This window comes from Elephas maximus, chromosome 17, assembly GCF_024166365.1.
Source record: "Elephas maximus indicus isolate mEleMax1 chromosome 17, mEleMax1 primary haplotype, whole genome shotgun sequence".
Classification (NCBI taxonomy): Eukaryota; Metazoa; Chordata; class Mammalia; order Proboscidea; family Elephantidae; genus Elephas; species Elephas maximus.
In genome coordinates, this window is record NC_064835.1 from 75,646,763 (window position 1) to 75,659,119 (window position 12,357).

Genomic DNA, 12,357 nt, shown 5'->3' on the forward strand with positions numbered 1-12,357 from the left:
CAGTGCATCAAAGCCTGAATGGATCAAACCGACTGGTTTCTAAAGAAGGTATTCAGTGCAGACCCTGAGCGGCAAGAGAGAAATGGAAAGTAAATTGAGATCTGCTGTTTGCACAGAGGTTAATTCCAAGCTTTAGCAGATGCAGTACAAAAATGACAACAAAGAGATGTTTGCAAATCATCGTCTTAATAATTATTTTTTCTTTTCAAAGCCTGAGTGTTTTTCCAATGTTCGCCAACCAGATTCTACCAAGGTTTTAAGTTGACTCATACTCACCGCAGGAGAGGAACTTAAACGTTGGTAGAACCTGGCTGGCGAACGGTGGAAAAATACTCAAGCTTTGAAAAGACAAAAGTAATTATTAAGACGATGATTTGCAAACATTTTTTTGTTGTCATTTTTTTACTATAGGGTCGCTGTGAGTTGGAATCGACTTGAATGCAACGGGTTTGGTTTCTCGGTTTGGTCCTGTGGTGACAATACGGCAACTTCTCTCTATTCAATGAGCGAGAGTCTTGTTCTGCATTTCAGAGTAATTAAAATTCTCGAAACACATAATTCGTGATATTTAATATTCTAGTCATGCTGAAAATCCCCATCTTATTTTCCTGACTATATTTCACGGACTAGTTTAACGAAAGAGTTGTTCAGAAAAGAGCAAAACTGACTTTTTTTTTTGCATATGCAATTTCCCAAAATTTGGTATTGCATGAAAATATCAACGTGCAGCTGTTACCTAGCATTTGGTGGACTTCAGACTAGTTAACACACTGGGAAAATCACCAGTCAGGGATTGAGAAATCCAGAAACACTGGGGGTAGAGTGGTTAAGAGCTACGGCTGCTAACCAAAAGGTCAGCAGTTTGAATCCACCAACCGCCCCTTGGGAACCCTTATGGGGCAGTTCTACTCTGTCCTATTGGGTCGCTAGGAGTTGAAATCGACTCAGTGGCAATGGATTTGATTTGGTTTTTTAGCATCCCAATTATACTCTACAGCCACCTCATAAAATGATGCTCCTTTAGTTCAGTCTTCCATTAGTATATTTTCTCTACCACACTTACTAACTTATTAAAGAAAACTGACATGGCTTATAAATACTTTCAGCAACAAAATTTGAAACAAGACATTCAAACTATAGCTCATATTCAGTGACCTGAAAGAGCATGGGATTTAGAGTGAGTCAAACCTCCCAGCACTGTGGATCTCAGTAAATCTCTGAGTCTCAGATTTCACCTTACCCAATGAGCATAACATCAATGCCGACTTTACAGAAAGATGTGAGGGGCTAATGAAATAACACAAGTGAAAATATTTTGAAAATGATAAAGTATTACATAGATGTTAGTTATCATTTAAAGATTTTTAGATCTTTGAAACGTAGCAGTCAAAGATTTTATATTCTATAATAGTCAGATGTCACACTAATCACCTTGATTTGTGTCCAGTCAAGAGGAATCTGATTGCTGATATCAAGAGCAGGAAAGTATGAGCTGGAAAAAACTAATAAATTCTGCTTTCAAGTGCATATGTTGAGTTTATTAAATCCTTTTGTAGCAAAGCTTTTAATACATGAAAACATTTGGAGGGCCTGGCTGCATATGAAATAAGAGATGTGTGAACTTCAAACATGTCTGGTAAATGTCAACATGATTCAGTTACTAAGGTCTTGTAATCCAAACTAAATTCATTATTTGTTTTTGTCCTTTTAAAAATGAGTTTGGTAGGAAAAAATCTAAACTATCTTTGTGATTTTATAAATTATTCATGTCACATATATGACCTTCACTAGGACATACAGTTAATAAAAGATGCTCAATAAGGTATGACAAATCCCCTGGCCAGCCTTGCCACAAGAGAGAAACTCCAGGCCTATCTGAGGCTTTGGAAACGTCCCTTGGCAGCCTAGTCACCATTATTTAGCTATTCCATAGAGCTGGGCAGGCCAGAAGGTAAGCAAGAATCTTTTTGGTGCAGAGACCTCAAATGGAACTGGAACAAACTGATTCTGGAATGGACCCTAAAAAATTGCAAAGATGGATTTCCATGGTGCTAGTTTGTGTTTCCTGGACTTGCTATCAACAACTGCTGCTAATAATAGTTGGTGTCTTAGTCATCTAGTGCTGCTATAACAGAAATACCACAAGTGGGTGGCTTTAACAAAGAGAAATTTATTTTCTCACAGTCTAGTAGGCCAGAAGTCCAAATTCAGGGCATCAGCTCCAGGGGAAGGCTTTCTGTCCTTGTCATCAATCTTCCCCTGGACTAGGAGCTTCTCCACACAGGAACCTCAAGTCCAGAGGATGTGCTCTACTCCCGGCGCTGCTTTCTTGGTAATATAAGGTCCCGCACTCTCTGCTTGCTTCCCTTTCCTCTTATCTCTTGTAAGATAAAAGGTGGTGCAGGTCATACCCCAGAGAAACTCCCTTTATACTGGAGCAGGGATGTGACCTTAGTAAGGGTGTTACAATCCCACCCTAACCCTCTTTAACATAAAAATTACAATCACAAAATGGAGGACAACCACACAATACCAGGAATCGTGGCCTAACTAAGTTGACACATATTTTGGGGGGACACAATTCAATCCATGACAGTTAGGATCAAGTTGATTCCACCTCATGACATCCCTACTTGTGTCAGGGTAAAACTATGCTCCATAGAATTTTCAATGGCTGGTTTTTCAGACACAGATTGCCAGGCTTTTCTTCTGAGGTACCTCTGGGTTGATTCAAACTAGCAACCTTTTGGTTAGCAGCCAAGAGTGTTAACCATTTGCACCACCCAGGGACTCCAAAAATAATAATAATAATAAAAACATCATTAATCATGACAATAGACCCAGCATTACTTTAAACACTTTACATGAATTACCTCATTTAATCCTTACATGCATCCATCCTGTGAAGTATAAACTATTATTACCCCCATTTTACAGATGAGGAAATGGAAGCACAGAGGAGATGAGGAACTTGCCCAAGGTCACCAAGCTAGGCAGTGGTAGGGCCAAGCTTTGAATCAAGACAATCTAACTCCAGAGTCCCCTTTCTTAACTGTAACCAAACTACACCATAAGGTTTCCCAGGATGTAATCTTTAGGAAAGCCTACTGCCACGTTTTTCTTCCCTGGAGTGGTGCAGCTGGTGGGTTAGAACCACTGACCTTCTGGTTAGCAGCTCAGAGCTTAACCACTGTGCCACCAGGGCTCCCCAGGAGGAGAGTAGGAAATGCTAATACCACCTCGTATTTTTTCTAAGTAACTAACCCAATTTCATGCAAAATTTTATTTGACTGGGTTAAATGCCTGAAAGTTACAAAAAAAAAAAAAAAAAAAAAAGCTTCTGAATAATGATTACACTGTTGTGTGCCACAGAGTCAATTCTGACTCTAGCGACCCCGTGTGATAGAGTAAAACTACCCCATAGTGTTTTCTAGGCTGTAATCTTCACCAAACCCAGAAAACCCAGTACGGTCGAGTTACTGGGAGCTTTATGTCGCTTAGGTAATTCACTAAATGCTTTACTTACACAGTTTTACTTAACTCTCATCACAATCTTACAAGGTAAAAGATCTATCCCCCCAATTTGACAGATGAGGTAACTGAGGCTCAGAGAGGTCAACTAGCCCAAGATCACACAGCTGTTGAGTGTGAAGTCAGGTGTGAAGATGGTCAATTAGGACAAAGCGCCAAATTCAAAGTAGCAATAACGCCTTCATACCCTTGCTACGACAGTGCAAGCAAGAGGCAAAAACAGGCAGCAATTTCCCGTTTTTCCCCACAGAACAGGGGTGGGGAGAGGCAAGGGTCAAGCGGATGGAGCCCCAAAAAGGGAGGAATCTTATCATTGGGGAGCAGCCCAAACAAAACGCTGCAAGAAATTGGGAGTTACATTCGAATCCCATCTGTCTGCAGAGGCCAGGCTCTTGGCCGCTGTGCACGCTGACTCCACTGTGCACGAATTTTTCCAGCGGGCTACTAGTTTTCCAAGCCAGTAAGACCCGTCCTTGAGGATCTCCAGCACTAAGTCAGTGCCAGGCCAGCTGGAAAGGCTGGCAACCCCAGACCCGCTAAGAAGGAATTAAGGAGGGAATGGCTTCGTTAAGAAATAAACGTGCTGCGCAACCTAAAAAGACTTGAGTCGGACGGGAAAGGCTAGACGAAGCTGGCCAAGAATCACCCCCACTCAGGCAGCCAACTCCACGCAACCCTGCACGGCGAAGAGGAGGACGACAGCACCTCGGAACCAAAGGCGTGACGCTTGTTTCCAGCGCCAGAGGGGGACGCGTTTGCGGGGATGCGCGGGGGCGGAGTCTGGCTGGGAGCGCGGCCCCGAGAATTGCCGCCGGGGTGGCTGCCGAGCGCGGCGCGGGGCACGGGCCCGGCGGGTAGCCGGAAGGAGGGGCGCGCATCCGGGCGGCGCGGTGTGCCCGGGCGGCGGCGGCCGACGCTCTGCCACCCGGCTCCCTGCGCCGCGCGCCTCCCGGGCCCGCGTGACCATGAACCTGGAGCGGCTGCGGAAGCGCGTCCGGCAGTACATCGACCAGGTAGGGGGCTGGCGCGCCGGCGGGAGGGGAGCAGCGTGGGCCCCGGGCCGACGCTGAGCCGGTTTCCGGGGGGCCTGGAAGGAGGGGCCAGCTGTCATCGGGGTCCTTGCTGGGGATGGTTAGATTGGCCATGGGCTTTAACTGGGGGGCAAGCCCCGTTTTCTCCCGGTCTGTCTTACCCCAAGGAGGGAAGCAGCCCTTGCCGGTGATCGCTTCCAGCCCCAGAGCCCTTGTTTGCAGCCTGGAGGATAAGGAACATTTAGAATGAAAGCCGCTGAAGTGCAGGGATGAGCCTTGACACCTGTTTAAGGTCCCACTCTGCAGCCAGGGGAGCACCTGGGCACGTAACATGTGCTCAGTAAATATTTAGTGCTAAATGGAAGTTGAAAGACTATTTTAGGAGGAAAGTTGCATGGTGACTTTCGAGTTTAATTTGCTAATAGAAATTTTTTTTAGAGGTTTAATTGTAAGAATTAGAATTATTTAGCTCGATTTAATTGAATGCTGATAGAAAGATATAAATAAGCTTGTTGTCTCAAATCCACACTCCCCCCCCCCTTTTTTTTTAAACTTTTATTGTGATTTAAGTGGAAGTTTACAAATCAAGTCAGTCTCTCATACGAAAACTTATATACACTTTGCTATATACTCCCGGAAACCCTGGTGGCGTAGTGGCTAAATGCTACAGCTTCTAACCAAAAGGTCGGCAGTTCGAATCCACTAGGCGCTCCTTGGAAACACTATGGGGTAGTTCTCCTCTGCCTATAGGGTCGCTATGAGTCGGAATCGACTCTACGGCAGTGGGTTTGGTTTTTGGTTTTTATATACTCCTAGTTGCTCACCCCCTAGTGAGACAGCACACTCCTCTCCACTTGTATTTCTGTGTCTATTCAGCCTGCTTCTGTCCCCCCTCGGCCTTCACATCTCCCCTCCAGACTGGAGCTGGCTGCCCACATGGTCTCATGTGTCTACTTGAGCCAAAGAAGCTCACTCCTCACCAGTATCATTTTCTATCTTATAGTCCAGCCCAATCCCTGTCTGAAGAGTTGGCTTTAGGAACGGTTCCTGTCTTGGGCTAACAGAGGGTCCAGGCACCATGACCTCCGGGGTCCTTCTAGTCTCAGTCAGACCATTAAGTCTGGTCTTTTTACGAGAATTTGAGGTCTGCATCCTACTGTTCTCCTGCTCGTTCAGAGATTCTCTATTGTGTTCCCTGTCGTGGCAGTCAAGGGTTGTAGCCCGGCACCGTCTAGTTCTTCTGGTCTCAGGTTGATGTAGTCTCTGATTTATGTGGCCCTTTCTGTCTCATGGGCTCATAATTACCTTGTGTCTTTGGTGCTCTGTATTCTCCTTTGCTCCACGTGGGGTTGAGACCAACTGATGAGTCTTAGATGGCCGCTTGCTAGCATTTAAGACCCCAGGTGCCACTCTCCAAAATAGGTTGCAGAATGTTTTCTTAATAGATTTTATTATGCCAGTTCACCTGGATGTCCCCTGAAACCATGGTTCCCAAACCCCCGCCCCTGCTACGCCGGCCTTCGAAGCATTCGGTTTATTCAGGAAACTTCCTTGCTTTTGGTTTAGTCCAGTTGTGCTGACATCTCCTGTATTGTGTGTTGTCTTTCCCTTCACCTAAATTAGTTCTTGTTTACTGTCTAGTGAATCCTCCTCTCCCTCCCTCCCCCCGCCATCGTAACCATCAAAGAATATTTTCTTCTCTGTCTTAACTATTTCTTGAGTTCTTGTAATAGTGGTCTCATACAATATTTGTCCTTTTGCAACTGACCAATTTCACTCAGCATAATGCTTTCCAGATTCCTCCATGTTATGAAATGTTTCACAGATTCATCATTGTTCTTTATCGATGCATAGTATTCCATTGTGTGAATATACTGTAATTTATTTGCCCATTCATCCATTGATGGGCACCTTGGTTGCTTCCAGCTTTTTGCTGTTGTAAACAGAGCTGCAGTGAACATGGCTGTGCATAGGTCTGTTTGTGTAAAGGCTCTTGTTTCTCTAGATCAGATCCATGCTTTTGAAAATGCACATTAACTGCATCCCCATTTCTTGCATTTACCCTTGAGTGATTAACAAAAAGTGTTTAAGAAAAGGAGCAGCTCCAGAGTCAACAGTGTCTGGTGCACGATGTCATTGCTTTTTTTATTGAAATGTGTGCTGTCCTGGGAAAGAGAAAGAAAGAAGGGAGGAAAAGAGCATACAAAGTATTGAGAATTGATGAAAATTGATGTGAAGTGCTGCAGCCAAGTAGAGTAGTTTTGTTTCCCACAGTCTGTGGAATTGAACAAGTATTTACTGAGTACTTTTTCTGGCCCTGTGGATGCAGCCAGAGGAACAAGACAGGCCTAGTTTCCACTTAGAGTTGAGCAGATTTGTAACCACCCCATAAACATTCATTCTCCGGGTAGCAGAGTTCCTGGTTCGTGTCCAGGGGGACTGAGGCAACGGTTGGAGAAAGACTGAGAATGAGGACTAAAGCTAGTCATGATAGACTTTGAGTGGCATCACTGGCTTCTTCATTTTTGGAGTTGGCAACCTCCTACCCCCTCCATGGTCAGAGAAGCTTAGTTTATGTATGTATATATATTTTTTAATTTGAATGTTATTAAAATTACAACTGTAGTATGTGAGGTATTTGATACAGTATTCTTCTTACATAGTTGCTCTGGTGGTGCAGTGGTTAAAGCACTCAGTTGCTAACCAAAAGGTTGGCCGTTCAAACCCACCAACTACTCAGCGGAAGAAAGATATGGCAGTCTGTTTCCATAAAGATTTACAGCCTTGGAAGCCCTATGAGGCAGTTCTACTCTGTCCTACAGGGCCTCTGTGAGTCCAAATTGACTGGATGGCAGTGGGTTGGGTTTATTCTTCCTACTGAGCTCCAGTTTGGGATTAATTAACAGCTCATTGAAAAGTGTCATTATATAAATAATGTGAGAAGTATTAATGACTAAATATTGCATGATAAAATAGCATTTAAATTAGCTACTACTTTAGGTACTATTTGATTCATTTTTGAAGCATATCAATTAAAATAAAACAGAACTATTTTTTATCCCCATGAATTGTATGTATCAAAGATATTACAATAAAGTTTTCATTGTACCATTGAACTAAAACTCATCGTATCTGAGATATAAGATAGATCCGTACTACTTACAAAAACGTATTGAATTAAGATGTTGGTTTATTATACAGCATTATAATAATATTAAATATCTGCTTGGAACTATTGAAATAACAATGTACTTACTTTTTTTTTAAAAACAGCAGCAGTATCAAAGTGCTCTCTTTTGGGCAGATAAAGTAGCTTCCCTCTCTCATGGTAAGTGGCAAATGCTGGCTTTGTGTGTGTGCATGTGTGTGATTTCCCTAATCTTTAAAAATCGTTCTGTTACACCTTGCACTCTGACCATTTCTGTAATTTCCCCCCAGAGGAGCCCCAGGACATTTATTGGTTGGCACAGTGTCTTTACCTGACAGCGCAATATCACAGAGCGGCTCACGCACTTCGGTCGCGAAAACTAGACAAAGTAAGTCACTGTATGAGCTTCCAAGGTTTTTAAAACTTAAAAAAAAAATGCCGTTAGATGAGTCCTACCAGTATGTTCTTTTATGTCAAAGTTATTTAAAGGATATTCATTTTTTCACGTTGAACGTGAAAAGAAAATTTCTTATTCCTAATCTTGCTCACCTTGTTTTTCCTCTCCTGTATCTGGTCATAAAGTCCTCAAAATTCTGTTCTTCCTGAGTAGCTCTGAGTCATAGGTATTCCTTTCCATTTCACTGCCCCTCATGCATGTCGGGCCTTCAGTGTCTCTGCTCTGGTTTCTTGTCTCTCTTCTCCAGCATCGCCTTCCCCCTTCTCTCCCTCCCTGTCTCCAATTCATCTTCCAAACTGTCACAACGGTGATCATCCTAAAAGACAGGCCTGATTAGATGACTCACGTAATTGTTGGTTGGTTTCGCATTACCTACAAGAGAAAGTCAGAATGCATTAGTAGTCACCCAGGGTCCTTTATGATGCCTCTCCACCATCAACACTTGTAACACGTGTTCCAGCCTTGCTGAGCCCTACGGTTCCTTAAACACATGACGGTTTTTCATACTCAGTGGCTGAGATACTTCCCACCCCGTGAACCCACTGCCTGACAAACTTCTGCTCTTCCCAGCCTCGGCCAGAATGGGACTGACCAGCCTTGCCTGGCTTCTCCTTACTTACCCTCGTCCCTGCACGTTTCCTCCTTCGCCTTGTTAGCACTTTTTATGTTCTTCCTTCATAGTGCTTACCCCATCGCCCTGTATTTATGTCCTCCCTATTATAACCTCCTTGAGGGCAGGTCCTTATTCCTTTTTGACTCCTCGGTGCCTAGTAAACAATAGGTTCCTGGTGGATATGAGTTGAAGAGACTTTTTTTTTTTTACTGCAAGATTTAAAGGAGAAATTATGAAAATAAGTCTTATTTCATGTTTATAGTATTAAGGTAAAGATGCTTATTATCTTGACCACTTTTTAAAAATTACTTATTTTTGGTGAAAATATGCATAGCAAAACATAAACCAATTCAACAATTTCTACATGTACAACTTAGTGCCATTGATTACATTCTTCAAGTCATGTAACCATTCTTGCTGTCCTTTTGTAAATTATCCCACCACCGTTAACATAAACTCACTGGACAGTGCTGAAGGCAGACCTTCTTTCCTAATGAAGCTAAACTATGGTTTGAAGAAGACCTCAGGGGATCGTTTCGGTGGAGCACTTTTTAATAGATTCTTTTTTTTCCTAGTTATATGAAGCATGCCGATACCTTGCGGCCCGATGTCATGTAAGTATGCACTCCGTTTCATGTGTATCTGTAAGAGTTTAATTTTCTGCATTAATTTTTTGTAATGGAGCTGGGCAGGTTAATAAAATATTTGATGAGGAAATGGTCTTTAGAATTGCTTGCTGTGAAATATTGACCCTCCATTTACTAAAAGCTGACATGCATGGAAAAGTTCTGCTTTAGACATTTTTAATTTAAGTAAAGACTGGGTCTAATATTTCTTACTCTTTTAAAATCTGGAGATGTGTGGGTATATGTTTGGGTTAGAAGTCATGGGTGATGAACGGTATTTCCCTATTTCTACATAGTATGCTGCCAAAGAGCACCAGCAGGCACTTGATATCCTTGATATGGAGGAACCAATCAACAAAAGATTATTTGAAAAATACTTGAAGGATGAAAGTGGCTTGAAAGACTCCTCCAGTGACTGGGAAATGTCACAATCTTCAGTAAGTAATTATGATCTGAAATACCAACCCTTGAAATCAGAAAGAATGTTAGCATGCTTCAGTAACATCAGTAGGAATTGCTCACGTTACATAGCAAAAACAAATGACCCTTTTTTTAGTTGAGTATAACCATATTAAAACAGGAAACCTTGGTGGCGTAGTGGTTAAGAACTATGGCTGCTAACCAAAAGATTGACAGTTCGAATCTACCAGGCAGTCTTGGAAACCCTATGGGGCAGTTCTACTCTGTCATATAGGGTCGCTAAGAGTAGAATTGACTCAACAGCAACAAGTTTGGCTTTGGTTAGGTTTTACTGTGTGCTAATCCTATACAGATGTTATCGCATTTAGTCCTCACAAGAGTCCTGTAAGTTAGATAGTATTTTCTCCTTTTTACAGATGAGGGAAGTGAAGCCAAGAGGGGCTAAATATCTTGTCCCAGGTCGCTAGTCAATGGCAGAGTCAGGATTTGAACTCAGGTTTGTCCAATTCCGGAAAGCCATGCTTTTTTGCGTCCGGTTTTCTAATATATACTAAGATCTTTCGATTGGAATCTATCTATCAAACTATCTTGAAGTTTGGGTTAATATATAAACCTGTGTTTGCTGTCTCTAAATCATTACCCTATTTGGGATAAAACAGATAATCAGCCTAGTAGCAGTGGTTTATCCATAAGCTATAAAGATTTGTATTAGAGCCCAGAGAAGATAAGTTAGAGAAGCTTTCTTTTTTACTTTCTCGTTTCTGTTAATTATACTATACTCTGACAGTTTATTTATTTATTTTTTCTGACAGTTGGCTTGAACCAAATCCTGTTAGATGTTAAAAAAAAAAAAAAAGCTTTCAGTAGTTCTATAATTTTTAATAAAAAATTAAGTTTAAAAGTATTGACTTAGTATGTAACTCATATTTTCCCAACAGATAAAGAGCTCTATTTGTCTTTTAAGAGGGAAAATCTATGACGCTCTGGATAACCGAACCCTAGCTACGTACAGCTACAAAGAAGCTTTGAAGCTTGATGTGTACTGTTTTGAAGCATTTGATCTTTTAACGTCACACCACATGTTGACAGCACAAGAAGGTTTGGAAATTAAGGTGTTCTTATGTTTAGCATGACAAATATTGTTGGGATTTTTTTTTTTCTCTGACATCTGGAGAATTAAGGGCAGGTTATACACAGGTTGGTGTAGTGGTTAAGTGCTACAGCTGCTAACCAAAAGGTCAGCAGTTCAAATCCACCAGGCAATTCTTGGAAACCCTATGGGGCAGTTCTACTCTGTCCTGTAGGGTCGCTATGAGTCAGAATTGACTCAACGGCAGCAGGTTTGGTTTTTGGTTTATTAGACAGGTTTAAATAGACCTGTTAGCTTTCTTAACATCTTCAAATATGAAGCACATTGCAAAATGCAGTGTTGTACAGTGCCTCTTGTTACCAGAATCCTTAGAGTGTGAAGTGAGCAGACCACCTTTCTGAGAAGTGATTTGAGGTAGTATAGGCAGAGTTCAGTATCAAGATTCAGTGATCTCAACCTGGCTGCGCTTTAGAATTCTTGAGGAGCTATAGAAACATATCAGTGTCTAGGCCCCAACTCCAGACCCACTGAATCAGAATCTCTGGAGGTGGGGCCCTGGGACCAATATGGTTTAAAGCTCCCCAGATAACTCTACTGTACAACGATAGTTGAGAACCACTGATCTGGTATGTTTGCAGTGATTGGGAGGTGGATAAATGAGAAAAACAGAAAACGTGGTGGTTATATTAATGGGATTCAAGCATATCTTTCCCTAGTGCAGTGATTCTCTGTCCGGGGGTGATTTGTCCCCCAGGGGATGTTTGGTGATGACTGGACATGTTTTTGGTTGTCACAACTCGAGGGCAGGGGAGGGGTAGGGTGTTACTGGCCTCTAGCGGGTGGAGGCCAGAGATGCTGCTAAACGTGCCATAATGCAGAGCCAGAGGACATCTCCCTAAAAGAAAGAATTACCTGGCCCAAAATGTCAGTAGTGCTGAGATTAAGAAACTCTGGCGTGGTGGTTCTCCGGTCTGGCAAGGATTAGAATCACCTGGAAGCTTCTTGGGCCATAGCCCTGGAAAAGCTGCTGCAGCCTCCAGGTGATTCTCATCACCCCAGCGTGCGAATCACTGTCCTCATTTTCTCTGGTACACTTTGATCTTATTTTCCCTTTCGAGTGTGATACTTAGACCAAGAGCTATAGAAGAATATGTTTAATTGCTGAAGTTTTTTTTTTCTCCCATACATATTGTGAGGACATTTGTTTGTTTGTTTTCTTCAATATTTTAAAGAAAAAGAGCTGCTTGAATCACTACCTCTCAGCAAGCTGTGTCCTGAAGAACAGGAATTGCTACGTTTTCTGTTTGAGAACAAATTAAAAAAGGTAAGTCAAAACAGGAGTTAATGCTGTATTTATTTCTTCCATTAAATTTGACCTCTATTCTTTTAGTTTTACTAGTTTATCAACTGTGGCATTCTCTCATTGCTAATCTTAAATTGT

General features: G+C 42.2%; 1 protein-coding gene across 2 annotated transcripts in view; it reads left to right on the forward strand.

Moving 5' to 3' along the window:
- Positions 1-4,379: 4,379 nt before the first annotated feature.
- The window catches only part of CDC16 (cell division cycle 16), a 34,719-nt gene continuing 26,741 nt past the window's right edge, over positions 4,380-12,357 (forward strand). The window contains exons 1-7 of one of the 2 annotated variants that reach the window (XM_049857111.1): positions 4,380-4,544; positions 7,836-7,890; positions 8,001-8,098; positions 9,356-9,394; positions 9,703-9,843; positions 10,765-10,924; positions 12,149-12,240. In XM_049857111.1, the coding sequence (XP_049713068.1) occupies positions 4,497-4,544; positions 7,836-7,890; positions 8,001-8,098; positions 9,356-9,394; positions 9,703-9,843; positions 10,765-10,924; positions 12,149-12,240 (633 nt within the window). In that variant the 5' untranslated portion in view covers positions 4,380-4,496. Of the gene's footprint in view, positions 4,545-7,075; positions 7,139-7,835; positions 7,891-8,000; positions 8,099-9,355; positions 9,395-9,702; positions 9,844-10,764; positions 10,925-12,148; positions 12,241-12,357 lie in introns of those variants that run through there. The other variant, XM_049857112.1, reaches the window with a different exon arrangement.